The sequence below is a fragment of the Diabrotica virgifera genome, chromosome 1, assembly GCF_917563875.1.
Source record: "Diabrotica virgifera virgifera chromosome 1, PGI_DIABVI_V3a".
Lineage (NCBI taxonomy): Eukaryota > Metazoa > Arthropoda > Insecta > Coleoptera > Chrysomelidae > Diabrotica > Diabrotica virgifera.
Window position 1 is genome coordinate 265,829,055 of NC_065443.1, and position 18,752 is coordinate 265,847,806.

The window sequence follows — 18,752 nt, forward strand, 5'->3', positions numbered from 1 at the left end:
TTAAGTAAAAATATTAAGAGAATAAAAGTTTTGATTCAAAAAGTATGTAGAGTGGGTAATAAAAAAATGAACATATTAAATGAGCGCTGAAAGGCCTATGTGGCGCCCTATGCGTAATAGATCATTTTTGGTGGCGAATTTAGATTTCTCGTCCCAAAAACCTCCGCTTACCAAATTTTGTGTTATTATCTCATGCTTGTTAGGAAATATTCAAGAATAAATAAAATAAAAGTTTAACTTTGACACCATTTTGGTTATTATCAACTTTCGTACTAAGGTAAGTTAGCTTAAATCGACCTATTTTAACCTCAGGAATCTAAGGTTAAGCTATGGTTCATTCTTTACCAAATACCCTGTATAGTATGCGATGAAACTATTAGGACCGTTAAATATTATTTTTGTTTAAAAGGGTTTTATAATCATTTTCGGAATGTGTGTATTTTGGTTTATATGTATTTTATTTTGTTGTGACACACACATTTTAGAAATATGTACTTAACAACGGTTAGGTCCTTACACAAAAATACTCAAATAATGCTTATACTTACTAGTCTTATCCTCTTAAAATATAGCTACCTGGCATCTTCTTGAGATAAAGGGTGATTCGTTAAGAGGTACTTTTTTCATAAAGAAACAACTATGAAAAAATTGAATTTTATTTAAAAATCTTAATATCACACAAAAGAACCATTCTCTACAATTACTTCTTAAAGATAATTTCTTTCAAATGTTGACCGTGACTGCGGTTAAGATGGTCCATTATGAAGTGCCAATTCTCTATGACGTGTTCGAGCACTTTGATTGGTATTTTACCAATGAATGGAGTAAAATTGACCTCCAATGCCTCAATCGTAGCCATTCTCTTTACATCGTCACTCCAGCACGTTGGTGGTGCTTCTGCTTCGTTTATCCGATTGTCCGCCCGCGGTCGCATATTCCAATAATCTTCTGAGTGTAGCTGTTGTTCGGTGTCCATGCCACATGACCTGCATATCTCCATTTCTTTTTTGATACATGTTCTACTATGTTTTTCATTTTTGTTCTTTGCCTGATATTATTTGGTATTCTGTCTCCTTGTGATTCTTAGCATGACCCTCTGGGTAACCCTTATTTTCTGCTCTTAGATTTTCAGCAGCAGGAAAGCAATATACTGATAAGTTATGTGAATACTATAAATATTTAAAAAAAACAACGATTAAAGAGAACAAATAAATATATAATTATTATTATAGTCCATTTGTTTACGCTTTTTTCTCCGTATTTTCAAGAACCGCTCGGATTTGACATGAAATTTGGCATACGCATAGCTAATTTATAACAAAGAAAATAATTGATATTGCGTCGTCGGAGATGAAAAAATATACGTTAAAATTAAGTCCGGAAGTGGATGAACTGACTAATTCTAAACAACTTTTGTTCTATATACAGTTTTTTTCAAGTTAATATTTTTTGAGCTATTTGCGAGTAAATATGTTCATTTTTCAACATAAAAACCACGGTTTTAGACGATTTTTCGCAAATAACACAAAAAGTGTGCATTTTGTTTAAAAAAATGTTTTTAGCAAAAATATAGCTTATAAAAAAATTTAAAAAACTTGTGTACGCATGAAGTCGGTAAATCTAGTAGAGGAAGAGTTGTAGCTCGAGAAAAGTTGGTTCTTATTTGTCAAATTCCAAATCTAACATTTCAACGTGAAATAACCAAAAAATGAAGCACTTTTCGGGCAAAACTCGTTATAAGTTTTTTAAAGTCTTAGAAAAAGCTTTATTTTTATTTTTTTTAAAGTCTCTAGCAGCAAAAGTAAGCCAGTAACGCTGAAAATAAAGTTGGTTTTTTTTTTGGTGAAAAACATCGTAAATATCTCCACTTAATTAGCATCCCAACTGAAATTAATTATTACAGCTTTAAAATTTACTTCACTTTTATGTATATTTATATGATCTTGAAGTTTCACCATTTCAAAGTGCTTTTTTTTTAAATTTCAAAATACTTACTGTTTGAGTTATTTGCGAAAAACCGTCTAAAAACGTGTTTTTTATTGTCGAAAAATAAACATATTCACTCGCAAATAACTCGAAAAGACTAGATATTGACTTAAGTAATATAAAATCTTTATAGAACAACTTAACTTTATAGTTACTTACAATTCGTCAGTTTATCCAATTCGGGGCTTATTTTAAACGTATAGTTTTTCACTCCCGTGAAGGGGTGGTACTCCCCTAGGGCAAAAGCACACGTCGACACAATATCATTTTCTTCTTTGACCTGTTAGCTATGCGTATGCCAAATTTCATGTTAATCCAAGCTGTTCTTTAAAATTCAGAGGTTTTGTAATATTTTACCGTGAAGGAATGGAGTGATAGTTTAGTTTAATGAGAGAAATAACGGTTCGTACACAATAATCAAAGTAATAATAACTGCTATTTTTATATCTACCTACGATTGGTAAATTTTCAATTTTACAAGATAACAAATTACATTACATTAACATTTACAAGATAACAAATTACGTTAACATTACTAATATTTCTGGTACTTTTGATATTGTCAAAATTTTTTTTCGGCACCTGCCGGCGCCTTTTTGGTTTGGCGCCGGGGCGCACCGCTCCTCTCCGCCTTTATGGACGGCGCGGCCCTGGTCAGGTTATCCGATTCATGCACGATCTCCCATCAAATCCTCACCAAAAAAGTACCTCTAAATGAATCACCCTTTACTTATATTAGTAATAACAAACATACAAATTTTGATATTACTAAGTCCATCTGTTATTTTTTGTGGCATATATTTTTCCGATTGAATTTATGTAAGTCTGGTTAACTATTACTTCAGAGTTCAGTCGAATATCTTTATCGAGTTTTAACGTTGTTGGATTTTCAAATCCCTTTTATTAAGATTTATGGTGATATTCTAATTCTAGCATTACCACTAGAAAGAACATTGAGCACCCTGTCAGTGTTCAACGCTTTTGATCGCCACCTTCAATTCACTTGTGAATTAGAGGACTCAACCACTATTAGCTTACCTTTTTTGGATATGCGCGTCATCATGAGGGCAGATAGCACCTTTTACTTACAAGTTGGTGTAGACAGCCAATGACTTCAAACAGGTTTATCACCTACCATTCTTGCCATCCACTTAAAATCACCGAAGGCAATCTTTTCTTTTATTGCCAAGTAATCTTGTTGAAAATTCCTATTCCCCTTCCTTGGTTAACACATATCTTTTGTGTAAGAGTTACAGTTCCTTTATTAATGATTTACCCAGTGGCGACCAACTAAAGTAGAGTTCAAATATAACAGTTAATAATACAGTTCAAACTATAACATATGGAACACCTTTAACTTCGTCAATATCCCATTTTTCATCCTTACCATATTTTTCTCAAGTTACAAATAAACTTGAGACTGTCAGGAACTTGTTTTCAAACATTTGAACAAATTAATGTTGTTTACCACTTTCCTTGTGCAGAATGTAGGGCAGACCGGGCGTTCACTTCACACTTCACACTGTAGATTAACTTCACACTGTAGTGATTAACGTATCCACACATTGTTGCGCACTATCACAACCTGCTATTTTATCTAAACACAAGGTTAATTTTGAAGAGGTTAAAATTTTTTGCAATGAAAAGAATTACATTAAAAGACAGTTCTTGGAAATGTGTTGTATATTTTAGCATCCAACTGCACGTATAAGATTAATCGCATATTACACACCTTGCGAGCATCTGACAAAATTTTTTTTCTATTGCCATACCTCTGGCATCTGGTGCACTATAGTAAAATGTATCTTGTAGGTGGGACTGCAAATGACAATGTTGTTCATTAGTGTCTGTGTCTTGTAGATATATTTGTTCTTCTTCTTCTGTTTCAAGTCCACAAAAAAATATAGGTAGTTATTTGTTTGTTTTGTTTTGCTTAATATTTGAAACATTTACTAATTCATGGTCCAGTTGATTGGTGTTTTCAATAATGACATCTAATGTGTGTTTCTGTAGCTGTTATAACAACTCAGAAATGTTTATCTTGCTTTGTCTGATAGGTATGAAATTTTTTTTTGTCGATAAGTGCTTTGATTATTATAATAAGCTTCACCCGATTTAGGTTGTCCTTTCACTTGGTATTTTCCTAATGCTTTGATTTGACAGAAGTCTTGAACTATATTGTTTCATAGCTTTATTAGCTGGTTTATGTTTTGTACGCTAGCAATAAAAATTTAGGGTGCTTTTGGTTTGTTTTTCTTTATTTTGTTTATCTGATATGTCTTCGATACCATTTTCATTTTCTAGGTTAACACATATGTATGTTGTCGTAAGATTGAGCTGGATAACCAGTATAACCAGTAATCCTTTATCTTGGTTTGTCACTGGGCTTCTCATCCTTTTTATGGTATAGTGTTTGGCAATTATTGTTTGTATTCGGGTCTATACTAGATGAGGTTACAATTATTCACATGTGGGTCCAACTTGACATTTGTTTTGACTAACTGGCTGTCCATTTAATGAATTTCGTGTTATTATCTGCACTGTTGGTTGAGTTTATGCAAAATGTAGGTGAAAACATTGGTATCAGCTGACTTAATGACAATGTATAATTATAGAATGTAAAACTTCCACACATGCGTATTTTCCTTAATATTATGTTTAATCCTTTTGAATATGCTGTGCTTTTGACAATCATAGCTAACTGTGTTGTATTAGCATTGGAGGAGCATCTGCCCTTTCACGACAAAACCATGTTGGCGCAAAAACTTGTAAGTATAAATTTATTCATACATTTATTTTATATACTATAATTGTAATATAAATTTATTATCCTATTCACTCATTACCTCATTCACTCGAGTAACGATAAACCTATAAAAATAAAGATCAAATATGAAAAACAGTTGCAAAAGCATATATTGGAATCCACCAAACCAGCCAGAAGCATACTAACATAAAACTAGAGAGTAAACTCTACAGAGTAATAATCCCAAACTTCGCAGTATCGACGATCACAATAAATTAATAACGGACTCGGTTACAAATGCACACAAGCAGTAGAAGACAAGAAAGGTTTAAAAATATTGAGAAAAGAATTCACACAAAATAAAAAACGGAAAAATACAAGCAGAGAGACAAAGACAGAAAGGCACCAACAGATAAACGGACTTTCTAAAAATAGCTAGAAAGTTCTGTAAATGAGTCTGTAGCAACCAAAGATCGCGAGACAATTTCCCGACACGTGTAAGCCCTCTCATAAATAAGTCTGAAAAAGCATTCTCATAAAAATCTGATGATAAACTTTTTATTGATGCAATAAATGTAGGAGAAGAAAACCTATTAAAATCAGTAATCGATCTGTTTACTAAAATGCTGGATACGAGGGTATGGCAGAGATGTTTGCATAATTGCAAATTTGTATTGGTAACAAACAACATCAGTTTTAGTAGACGATTTGGAATCACCGGGTCTTTATATTAAAAGAGGAGTACGGCAGGGATGCCTCTTGTTGCTCCTGCTTTTCGTTTACTCCGAAAAACTTTTCAGACATGCATTATCTGAAAAAGAAGAAGGAATATGTAAAGGATGAAATCAATAATTTGCGATATGCGAACGACACAGTACTCCTTGCTTCTAGTCAAGATGACCTGCAAACATTTCTTGGTAGTATCGTTGAGAGCTTTAAGGAAGAAGGTCTGGATCTGAACATACGGAAAACCAAAATACTCGTAATAAGTGAATAACACAATATAAAACTTAAGCAACTTCTGTAGAAGAGCAGCACGCAAATCAAGACGAGATCTGATACCAAATGAGAGAATACGAGAAATGATGAGAGTCACAAATACAATAATTGATGACATAAAAACAAAACAACTAGTATAGTACGACCATGTACAGAGAATGCCAGATGACAGGATACCTAAGCAGGTTTTGGCATGCACACCACAAGGGAGAAGAAAAAGAGGAAGACCGAGAAGAAGCTGGAGTTGAAAAAGAACTAGAGAAAAGAGAAATCCCTCCAGATCTATGGTCTAACAGAGAAGAATGGCGGTTGGATATCAGTTAAATTGTAACGCAGGGAGTCACGGCGAAATCTAGGATAGGGCAGGCCAGAACAGCTTTTAGAAGGATGTCCAAATTATGTAACAAATAACTAAAATTGGCACTGAGGATTCTTCTACTTCGCTGCTAGGTGTTCTTGGTCTTACTTTATGGTGATGAGTCCTGAACTGTGAATAAAATCGATCTAAATCGCCGTGACGCTTTCAAAATGTGGTGCTATAGAAGAATTCTATAGTTTCTTGGGTGGAGAAGATTGAAAACTCCAGAATACTTGAACGTCCCAGCAATGCTATTGAGGTTATAAAAAGCACTAAGAAGAGAAAGCCTGAGTATTTCGAAAATATTGAGAGGTCCCAAATATAGGTTGTTACAAAATATTATGCAAGGGAAAATAGCAGGCAAGCGCAGTCCACGATAACGAAGGACATCATATTTGAAGAACTTGCAAGATTGGTATGGTGTTGACACAAGCATGATATTTATGGTGGCAGCGAATACAATTAAGATAGCTGTGATGGTAACTAATTTCTGAAAAGACATGGTACATGAAGAGTAAGAAGAGGGTACGATTCAAATGACTTCCATAATGTAGTGATAGTCCTGTTGTACAAAAAAATGATATCAATAAATTAGAAAATTATAGACCCATAACCCTCTTGTCACATGTGTGCAAACTCTTTACAGGCAGGCTTCAGAGCAGGATTTGGCACATATAACCATTTGCATACTATAAAGATATTAATTTGAAAAATAAATCCAGGACCTCATACCATTGGTTCTTACATTTATCGATTACGAGAAGGTTATTGATTCTGTAGAGTTTGAAACAGTATTTGAATCATTAAAATGAAGCCAAATATTTAAAGGTACACGTCACTAATCAGAACATTTATAAGAACATTAAAATTTCAAAATAAATATACGACTACACGAAAACACAGAAAAATTTGACTTAGGACAAGGAGTGAGACAAGGAGACATTCATTCATCAAATAAATTGTTCACTCTAGTCTAGAGTCAATATTTAAGAATACTTGTCTAACGGTGTATACCTTATATCTGGGAAAATTCGAATTTTAAGTTATAGGCTTCATAAGTGTGATCAAATATATTTCCTCTGGGAAAAACGGTTTTTCAAGCTCAATAATTCCTGTAATACCTTCAGTTATCATACTTGACCTTGAATGCATCATATACTACTTGTTAATTAATACGTTTCAAACTCATGTTTAGTGATTAAAATCGATTAAGCCGTTTCGAAGTTATCAAGCTTATATCTATTTGACCATTATCACCAAAATGGTTTATGTAGTTGTAGTGGTTATGACGCTAAATTTGATAGGGCAATCCGAGTTCATTTATCGGCCATCCCAATTTTTTTTGTAATCTATTTCGAATAGAAAAAACAATCTAGTGTACATTCGATGGACACTAGATCATTTGAGAGATAATAATAGAAAGGCGATCATTTATAACGCTTAACGTGGAATCGAGAAACATTACATTCAACTTCATAAATTTAATTTATAAATAATTTTGAAAAACTCCTGATACAAAAATAAAAATCCGCTAAACGCCGTCAAAATGAGTGGCGCATTCAGTATTCCAACTACAAAAGAGCTGATATGAAATGAATATTACGTGGCGCGAAAACGTATTTTCATTTTGATGGAAAATAAAATTCTAGTTTTATTTTGAAAGATTTTGCCATAATATTTGCTAAATTTGAAGTAAAACGCGCCACAAAACAGCTTCAAAATACAAACTCTATCAAAGTTACTTTTGTGGCGGGTTTTACTTCAAATTTAGCAAATAATATGGAAACATCTTTTAAAATAAAAGAAGAATTTTATTTTCCATCAAAATGAAAATATATTTTCGCGCCACGTAATATTCATATCAGCTCTTTGTAGTTGGAATATTGTATGCGCCACTCATTTTTACGGCGTTTAGCGGTTTTTTATTCTTGTTGTATAGAGATACTTACTAGATATAATATTAATAAAAATTTTGACTAGGTATCCGAAATTATTTAATCTGATGATCAATTTTTATTTTTCAGGAAAAAACAGAAAATTATTTTCTCGGTATCTTTTGTGTTGAAGCTTCTTTAAAAATTCTGGCTCTCGGGTTTGTGCTTCACAGGGGTTCCTACCTAAGGAACGTCTGGAACATCATGGATTTCTTTGTCGTCTTGACCGGGTGAGTTATCGCTTTCTCTTTTAAATTTTACATATTGTTAATATACCTACATTGCTAAGGAAAAAAACTTTACAGGATGATAAACCGAAATACGAGTACTTTTTCAAGACATAGAAGACATTATAAAGTATGAAGAGAGATTTTAAGGCCTATACAGTCGAACCTGCTTATTAGAATACCGGTTATAGGAATATCCCGGTTTAATGCATAGAAATTTGATATCCCGAAACGTTTCTACTAGCCACCAATAATTGGTTATTAGAATATCCCGGATAAAGGAATACTTTTGCTTGGCACGAAGGCTATTCCAATAAGCGGGTTCGATTGTTAAATACATTAAAAAACAAAAATTAAATATCTTATCATACATACAAGTTTACTAAAAATTATAACTTATTTTATATTTAATTCCAACAAGATATTAGTATCGTAGGCACTAATATTTAAACCCCGATTGAAAGTGGTCTCTTTCTCAAGCATTTTTATATAAATTTATCGGAAGTTTTAATCATATTTCTTTGACTGTCAAAACTATATTAACCGAAGAATAAATTGTTCTTAATAAAGTTCTAATCATTATATACAATATTAATCCACGCATTAATAAAAAACATCCATTATCTAATACAAAAAAACACTTTCAGATATTTCATTATATTTTTAAGAAAATTAAAGATATATAATGTCAACCACTTTTTAAATTCTCCTCTTCTATTAAATTTCGAATGTCTAATGACATTTTACACACATGCACACCAACACATATAGACGGAGAGCTAGAGCCGAAAAATCATCGTCATAAGTAATATGGAGTTTTTCCTGTAAAATGTGTTCATTTTATATTGACAATTATGACCCCTTTCAGGCTGACACCTCAGTGGATACAGGAAGTAGCAATAAGGGATGAAAGGGGAAAGTTAGTGCAGTCATTAAAGGTTTTCACCTCCTATTTTGTTAAACCTCCATCGATTTGCATGAAAATTGGCGACTAGTTAGAACATACCTCAAGAAATAAAACTGATTTGGTGCCAGCTTGCACTTTTACCATGGTGGTGAATACCACCCCTTCCCGCGGGTGAAAACAATTTTATTATTAAAAATAACCCCACAAATCGATAGAGGGACAAATTTTAAGTAAAATTTGTTATATCATGTTATTAAAATAAATCAATACTTTTTGAGTTATTAAAGATCAAATATTTTTGTCTATTTAAGAGCATATGCGTGAAGTTACGGATGATAAAAAGAACATATAATTAATTGTATGTTAGTATAATATTATTTTTATATTATTTCGATATTTAATTGAATTTTTTCTATCAATATAAACTGAATATGTCCAGAAACTGGGGGTGTCCAATAATGGGTACACTTGACATATTCAAATACAGTTTTGCTAAATTTATAATATCAAAATAATATAAAAATAATATTTTAGTAACATATCATCATCATTCTCTTTGCCTTATCCCTATGCGGTGTCGGCTTCCCTAATTGCATTTCTCCACACAATTCTATCTTGGGTCATATCAATGTTAATCCCCTTTACCAACATGTCCTGCCTTATCGCCTCCCCCCAGGTCTTCTTTGATCTTCCTCTCCTACTCCTTACAGGAATCTGCACTTCAGCTATTCTTCGTATTGGGTGACTAACGTCTCGACGATGAACATGACCAAACCATCTTAACCTATGCTCTCTCATTTTGGCATCAATTGGTGCCACACCTAGACTTCCCCTAATATACTCATTTCTAATTTTATCCTTCTTTGTCATTCCACTCGTCCATCTAAGCATTCTCATTTCCACCACATGCATTCGTTGTTCCTCTTTCTTTTTCACTGCCCAACATTCAGTTCCGTGCATCATAGCCGGTCTTATAGCTGTTTATAGAATTTTCCCTTAAGCTTAATTGGAATTTTTCTGTCACAAAACACACCACTCGCTTCTTTCCACTTCATCCATCCAGCCCTAATTCTACTGCATGCATTTCCATTACTCTGTAATACCGATCCTAGGTACTTAAAACTATTGCTTTTCACAATCATTTCACCATCCAAAGATACCATTTTATTTGTAGTAACTCCATCTTTAACTGAACATTCCAAATACTCTGTTTTTGTCCTACTAAGTTTTAAACCTTTTCCCTCCAGAGCTTGTCTCCACTGTTCCAGTTTTTGTTCTAAGTCTCTTTCACTATTTCCTATTAACACTATATCATCAGCATACATTAGGCACCATGGAATACTACCCTGTAGTTTTCTCTATTATCTAGTCCAAAACTAAAGAGAATAAATAAGGACTAAGCACCGAGCCTTGGTGCAATCCTACTTTCACCTGAAACTTATCAGTCTCTCCCACACCTGTTCTAACACTAGTCGTTACTCCCTCATACCTATCTCTCACAATCTTTACATACTCGCCAGGGACTCCTTTCTTATTGAGTGCCCACCACAGAATCTCTCGAGGAACTCTATCATATGCTTTCTCAAGATCAATGAATACCATATGAGCGTTGGCCTCTTTATTCCTGTATTTTTCCATCAGTTGCCTTACAATATTTTAGTAATATACAATTAATTAATATGTTCTTTTTATCATCCGTAACTTCACGCATGTGCTCTTAAACAGACAAATTTTTGATCTTTAATAACTCAAAAAGTATTGATTTATTTTAATAACATGATATAACAAATTTTACTTATGATTTGTCCCTCTATCGATTTGTGGGTTTATTTTTAATAAAATAGTTTTCACCCCCGAGAAGGGGTGGTATCCACCCCCAGGGTAAAAGTGCAAGTTGGCACCAAAGCATTTTTATTTCTTGGGGTATGCTCTAACTAGTCACCAATTTTCATGTAAACCGATGGAGGTTTAACAAAATAGGAGGTGAAAACCTTTAAAGACTACACTAACTTTCCCCTTTCAACCCTTATTGCTACTTCCTGTATCCACTGAGGTGTCAGCCTGAAAGGGGTCATATTTATCAATATACAATAGACACATTTCACATGTCAAACTCCATATTACTTATGACGATGAGTTTTCGGCTCTAGCTCTTAGACTAATACATACACATACAATATGGTGCGAATGTCTGTAATAAATTCGATATTTCGTAAACCGGCGACTTTAAGGAAAAATCCCGAAACAGGTCGATTTTTATTTTTAAATTACGATATTTTGGCATATATTTCATACGAGTGACGTCGTCCATATGGACGTGATGACGTAATCGATGATTTTTTAAATGAGACTAGGGGTCGTGGGATAGCTCATTTGAAAAGGTATTTAATTCTGTATTCCGTAATATAAATATTAACATAATTGTTAATACAGTAAAAAAAAAATTGTAATGTAAATTAATTGACAAAAAAAGAAGAATATATTATGTACCTTATTTAATTCAAAATATATTTTACTGCTTTCAGGAAACAGAAAAAATGTTTATTTGACAAATAAACACAAAATGAACGAGGTAAACAGTAGGTACCCTGGCCACCAGGTACTCGGGTGATCACTTACGACGTCATATTCGTTTTCAGTGTAAACCTTAAAGAAAAGAAAAAAAAAAAAAAAAAAGAAAAACCCCCGAGTGACAAAATTGAACTCATTTCCGCCGATAATTGACGAGTTCTGAATTTTTTTTATTGTCTGATTGAGGATGCACTTTAAGAATGCATTTTTTGTATGCATTTTTTCAATTAGAGGTCACAAAGTTTCCTGCCGCATTCACGAATTGAATGCAAAAGAATTATTAAGATCCGTCTTGTCGTTTTTTTCGGAGGTTCAGTGTTTTATGGTGCATATTGGTGTAATGTTTTGAAAAATTTTTTTCATAAAAGCACTCCTACCAAAAGCGGAGTATTTAATAGGCGAAATATGCATGCCTGGGAAATTGGAAAGCCTCACTTTAATTGAAAAATTACCGGTACGAATTTAAAAACATGTATGTCGCGATCCAATCGGATATATGCGTTATTGGGTCCAATTGGATTCATGGGGTTTCAACCCTCTGATTAATCCACTTATTTTTGTTTGTGGGAAATTAATTTATATGAACTGTATATTCTACACCAATAAATAAAACGGGTACCTACACTGTGAAATAAAGCTCAAAGTGCAGTCGACGCAAAAAGAAATAATGCCACATTTTTAAAAATCAAATAATGGTAAGACTGGACAAACAATTAGACTTCGTAAGTCCTAAGTTTTCACCCAACGTGTTCCGAAGTAGAACTGGAAGTCGCTATTTTAACTAGTATGACTTTGCGTTAATTGGTAGGATCACAGAATAATAAATGAGACACACACCTAAAACATTTTTGAAAATAATACAACAGAATTGTTAAAACTCTCGAATTCGAAATCAGTGACACACAATTTGGCTTTAGAAATGGTATGAGCACGAGGTGCTTTGTTCGGCTTGAATGTGCTGGACCAGAGATGCATGGACATGAATCAGGATATGTACTTATGTTTTGTCGACTTTGAAAAGAAATTTGATAAAGTTCAACATAAAAAGCTTGTAGATACATATATTAAAAAGCAAATATATTGACAGTCGTGATATGAAAATTATATCTAATACCTATATATTGGAATCAAACTGCCAAGGTAAGAGTTGACAACCGAGACATCAAAGATATCCAAATACAGAAAGGAGTCCGTCAGGGTTGCGTGCTGTCTCCACTACTTTTCAATGTCTACAGTGAAGCGGTATTTCAATAAGCGCTCTCAGATTCAATAGAAGGTATATCTATCAATGGAGAAGTTTTAAACAACTTAAGTTTTGCAGACGTACAAATCTACAGTAATAATAACTGATAACAACAATGATTTACAGAACGTAATGCAACGCCTTAATGAACGCTGCCATGAGTATGGACTGAAGACGAATTTAAAGAAAACTAAATGCATGATCATGACTAAATCAGCTCACACAAACATCCAATTAACTATTGATGATACTGTAATTGAGAGTGTGGATAAATAACTACAAATGCTTAGGAACATGGATAATATCAAATGTAAACCAAACCAAAGAAATTAAGACACGTATTGAAATAGCACGTGCATCATTAAACGTAAAAATTCATTAAACTTAAAAAGTTTCTTTGTTGTCGGGATGTTGTCGGGATATAAGGTTAGAACTACGCTTAAGGATGCTTCGATGTTACGTGTTCTCTACTCTTCTTTATGGCTTGGAAGCGTGGACATTGAAACAAATCCATTTGAACAAGCTGGCCGCCTTTGAATTTTGGTGTTACAGAAGAATCCTACGAATATTATGGATTCAAAGAATGTCAAACGTAGAAGTAACTATGTAGAAGGATAGGAAATCAACCGGAAATAATACTAACTATCAAAAGACGAAAACTTGAGTATTTGGGACATGTGATGAGAGCGCAAAAATACTCATTATTACAACTTATTATGCAAGGCAAAATCCGAGGAAAGCGAAATGTGGGAAGACGAAGAACATCCTGGCTTAAGAACTTACGGGAATCGTTCGAATGCAGTAGTGCAGAGCTATTTAGAGTGGCAGTGAACAGGCTCCATATTTCCATGATGATTTCCAACCTTCGATAGAAGATGGAACTTAAAGAAGAAGAACTTTGCGTCGATTGGTATACAATTTCACTAATTTTGAGTCATTTTGCCAACTTTCCGGTCATAAGTATTCACCGGGAAATGACACTAAAACGGGAACTAAATAATTACACTTTTATAAAAAAGATCTTTTTATAATACCATGTTTTTATCATACAACTCTAAAGTATTTTGTTGTTTCATATGCTGAAAATTTTACATGACAAAAAGTAACGCCATATATTGAGGAAACCAACATATTAAGAAAGCTAGTAGTGCCATCTTTTTATAAAAGTGAGAACTAATTGTACCATATAAAATTTAAAATGACTTTAAATTCCAAATAAAACCCAATGCATCTATGTAAAAGATATTGAATATTGCATCTACTGGAATGGAAATAGATAAGTTTGAGGTCGGTGAAGGGGTGCGACAAGGTGACCCAGCGTCATAATTGTTTTTCAGTATTTTTCTTGAAATTGTCATCAGAGAAGCCGAAATTAACAGGACAGGACTTGTATATCAACGGCAATACCAATGCTTGGCATTCGCTGATAACATAGTACTGTTAACCGGATGTAAACAAGAATTAAAAGAAATTTAAAAAAACTAGAGGCGATAGCGAGAAAGAAAGGAATATACATAAACGAAGAAGAGACTAAGTATATGGAATGAACAGAACGAGAATATATACAAGGACAATACCTGACAATAAGCACAGAAGGAAAAATATATAAATTCGAAGAAGTAGAAAGATTCCAATATCTAGAAGACCAAATATGAAAGAAGAAATGCAAGCGAGACTTATGCTGGTAATCGTATCTTTGCTCTAAACAACTTATTAAGAAGTAAGAACATATCCAGAAGGGCTAAGAAAAGAATACTTAAGACAGTGTTAAGACCTAGAGCATTACATGCCAGTGAAACATGGACGATCACCAAATCCAAGCAAGTCATGCTGAAAGTGTGGGAAAGAAAAGTCCTCAGGAAAATATTTGGAGGAAAGATATGGAATTGTATGTAGATAAAAAGATCAAATGTAGAACTGTAGAGGATGTATGGAGAAACAAATACCATGGGGATCATAAAATAACAAAGAATGAGATGTTTGGGACATATCCAAAGGATACCAAACACAAAACTCCCCAAAAGAATACTAACGGGAGGAATAGGAAGAAAGGTAGACCGAAAACCAGATGGAAGAAAGATGTTTAAAGAGACATGGAAGAACTTAAAATCACAAACTGAAAAAATTAAGCAGCAGGCAGGAAAGAATTGAAAAGAATAGTATTCAAATAGTACAAGACTTCAAACAAGCTTACGATTCTGTTAGCAGAGAAGCATTGTGGGAGACTATGGTAGAAATGGGAGTACCTGGAAAACTGGTACGATTAGCAAAGGTGAGCACGGAGAACGCTTCCGCACGAATCAGAGTTGGCAGCAACACGTCGGAGGAATTCCTCATTGACACAGGACTTAGACAAGGAGATCCTCTCGCCCCCCTGATGTTTAACTTCGCACTGGAACATGCAGTAAGGAAAGCTCAGCCACAACTGACAAACGGATTTGCCGCCCAAGGATCAAAAATACTATTAGCCTTTGCGGATGACGTGGACACAATTGCACAATCCACCAGAGATGCAAAAGAAGTTTTCACCCTATTCGAGAACGGAGCCAAGGAAGTTGGTCTTAAGGTCAACGAGGACAAGACCAAGTACATGGTGGTTACGAAGAACCCAAGACCAAGGGTTAGACAAAACGTAACAATTAATGAATACAATTTTGAAGTCGTCAAAGAATTTAAGTACTTGGGAGCGATCATAACATCTGAAAATAACTATGAAAAGGACGTGGCAGCCAGGATTATTGCAGGAAACAGGGCATATTACTCGTTAAGGACCCTACTTAAATCAAAAATACTCTCAAGACCAGCAAAAATAAGAGTATATAAGACAATAATAATTCGTCCCACAATAACGTACGGAAGCGAAACCTGGACTCTGAATCAGCGGGAAACAACAAAATTACTGGTACTTGAAAGAAAGATACTGCGGACTATCTATGGGCCTTGCAGAGAAGAGACAACAGGAGAATGGAGAAGAAGACACAATGATGAACTCCAGACAATATACGGAGATGAAAACATAGTACGCTACATTAAATCAAACAGAATACGATGGGCGGGTCACGTACTAAGATCAAGTGACGAAAGACTTCTAAACGCCACATTCTGGGAAAGGCCCGATGGAAAAAGATCAGTTGGTCGCCCAAGAAAGAGATGGAAGGACGCAGTAGCCAGCGATCTACGCAAAATGGGAGTACAGCAATGGGAAATAGCTGCTCAGGACCGACAACAATGGAGGGAAATAGTAAACGCGGCCAAGACTCACATAGAGTTGTAGAGCCAAATGATGATGATGATGATGTTAGGTACATACTTTGTTTTGTTCTGATTTATTTCTAAACCCTTTTTGGATGCTTCTTTGCATAACTTCGTAAATTCTTCCTTTAAACTGTTTAGGTTTCTGCTAATTAATGCTATGTTGTCAGCATACGCGGTAAGTTGCGACGTCGAATAATCGTACCTTTTATTTCTGTAGAGTCGCCTTGTCGTACTCCACTTGCTATTTCTACATTTTTGGTGATTCCGTTATCTGTAATTATTGTTGCAGTCGATCCTTTCATTGTTATTTTCGTAAGTTTTATAAGTTTCATTGGTATATCTAGGGTTTTCATGTCTTCTATTAGGTCGGGTCTTGTTAAGCTGTCAAAGGCTTGTGTAAGTCGATATCATGTTCGTAACATTTCTCAATTGACTGTCTGATTATGTGAACTGCGTCTATTACTGACCTTCCCTCTCTAAATCCGTGCTTGTAGTCTTCTATTTTAGTTTCAATGTATTTTGAGAGTTTTTGTCTGATTAATGATGTCAATATTTTGTAGCAGCTGATTAACAGTGTTACTCCTCTATAGTTGTTACATTTTGTGGTGTCCCCTTTATTAAGAATTGGAAATATCCATCCAGTTTTTTATTCTTCGGGCATTCTTTCTTCTTTCCAAATCTTTATTATTAGGTCGTATATAAACCCTTTTATGATAAAGATAGGGTAGTAATTTTATGGTTATTTCAGCGAATTACTCGGAAAATCGATACATTCGAAATTTTCTACAAATGATATCTCTAAAGCTTTATATTTTTAGCAACACTTAACTCCATTTAATTAGTTAAACAATGCCAGTAGTGCAAATCAATGAAAATTAATTATGTAATTAATTTATCGATCGCAATGCTCTTTAATAAGGATCTTGCATGCTGAATATGTGAATGTAATTTGATAATCCTGTTGGGGATATTTAAGCACTCTTTGCTAATCAATAACAATTTAATTACTGCTTCTGATCAAGTAAATAACCATTACGACGCCGTCTCCTATAAAAGAAAAAATAACAGTGCGCTTATAAATATGACGTCCAAAAACAATAGAGGCATAACGTATGCGACAAAGGAACTGTTATTCGATGTATTTTTTTAGCTTTTTGGGTCTCTGATTCTAGACTCTACAGATATTCCGTCGACACTAAACAATGATTATTCGAAAAACGATAATACAACTATTGAAATTCCATCTGTAGTGAAATGATAAAATTGAATTAAATTTCATTCTGTTTTGCGAATATCTATACTTTTTCAAGAACATTTTTTATTGCTATAGAGAAAGTACAGACACCCAAACTTATATGGAATCACCTGATATTTCTTATTATTTCGTGCGAATTAAAAAAAACGAACACACCAAGTCAAACTATATTTATTTTAAAACAATTTAATAACAAATGGATAACAATTAAACTAAACCATAAAGTATTTAACAAGCAGATTGAAACTAGTTGTTTTAAAGTCAATAGCAAAAAAAATTTCAATGCAAAACAAATAATGTTTAAATTGTTTATATTTATTTATTTTTTGTGTTTTTTTGGTAGTCAGTGTTATTACCCTTAGTCCTTATACAAGCTTCAGTTTGCGTGGGCACGCTCCTAATCAAATTATCAACATTTTGTTGTGGTAGGTTACTCCATCCTTCAAGAGCAGCTTGTACTAGCCGTGCGGTGTTTTGTGGATTATCCCGGCGAGCTCTAATTTTTCTTTTAAGCATATCCCACAAATACTCTATAGGGTTAAGCTCGGGTGAGCAAGCAGGCCACTCTAAACAAGGGATACCTTCTGCTTAAATGATGTCTCTAGTCACTCTAATGGTATGTGGAGGTCCATTATCACGCAAGAAAATTAAATTTTCTGCTGTTACACCTCTGCAGAGCCTAACTACAGGTTATCAACATATCTGTGAGCAGTAAAAGTTGATTGGATGAAAATTAAAGGAGTTTTTATACGGACCACAATTTCTGTCCAGAACATTACACTTACCCTTGTATATTTTTGAACAGATCTGACAGTTTTCGTTATTGCTTGTCTTCCTCGACCTCTAAGTATACGATTTCGTGGGTCATCTGATTTTACACAAATCCTGATTTTTCTAAAAATAGCACAGTTTTTCAATTCCCAATGTTCCCGTTTTGGTGGTGAAGACATCAATTTAGGCGATCAATCTTGTGCTACCTGGACAACTCGGGAACTTATAACTGTCTCCTGCTGTATACTTCTTGGCACGAACTCTTCTTCTTATCGTTTCAACTGAAACAGTTACACATGTAGCTTCCAAAGGCTGCCTTTGGAGCTGCAGGTGACAATTGGTTGGGTGTCTTCCAGCTGATTGGTCTATTAAACGATCGTGGCGAGCCATTATTACTTTTTGGCGACTTTGTTGTGCTTTATTTTTGAGCTTTCCTAGTTCTTGTTACCCAGCATAAGTTTTGGACAGAACCCCCTGTCTTACTCCCAGCTCTACAGCTA

At 34.2% G+C, this 18,752-nt stretch overlaps 1 protein-coding gene across 27 annotated transcripts in view; it reads left to right on the plus strand.

Annotated features, from left to right (window-relative positions):
* The window catches only part of LOC114344868 (voltage-dependent calcium channel type A subunit alpha-1), a 460,590-nt gene that overhangs the window by 54,856 nt on the left and 386,982 nt on the right, over positions 1-18,752 (plus strand). For all 27 annotated transcript variants that reach the window (XM_050650056.1, XM_050650071.1, XM_050650052.1 and 24 more), the window contains 2 exons: positions 4,649-4,754; positions 8,114-8,253. In XM_050650056.1, coding sequence (XP_050506013.1) covers positions 4,649-4,754; positions 8,114-8,253 — 246 coding nt within the window. The remainder of the gene's footprint in view (positions 1-4,648; positions 4,755-8,113; positions 8,254-18,752) is intronic.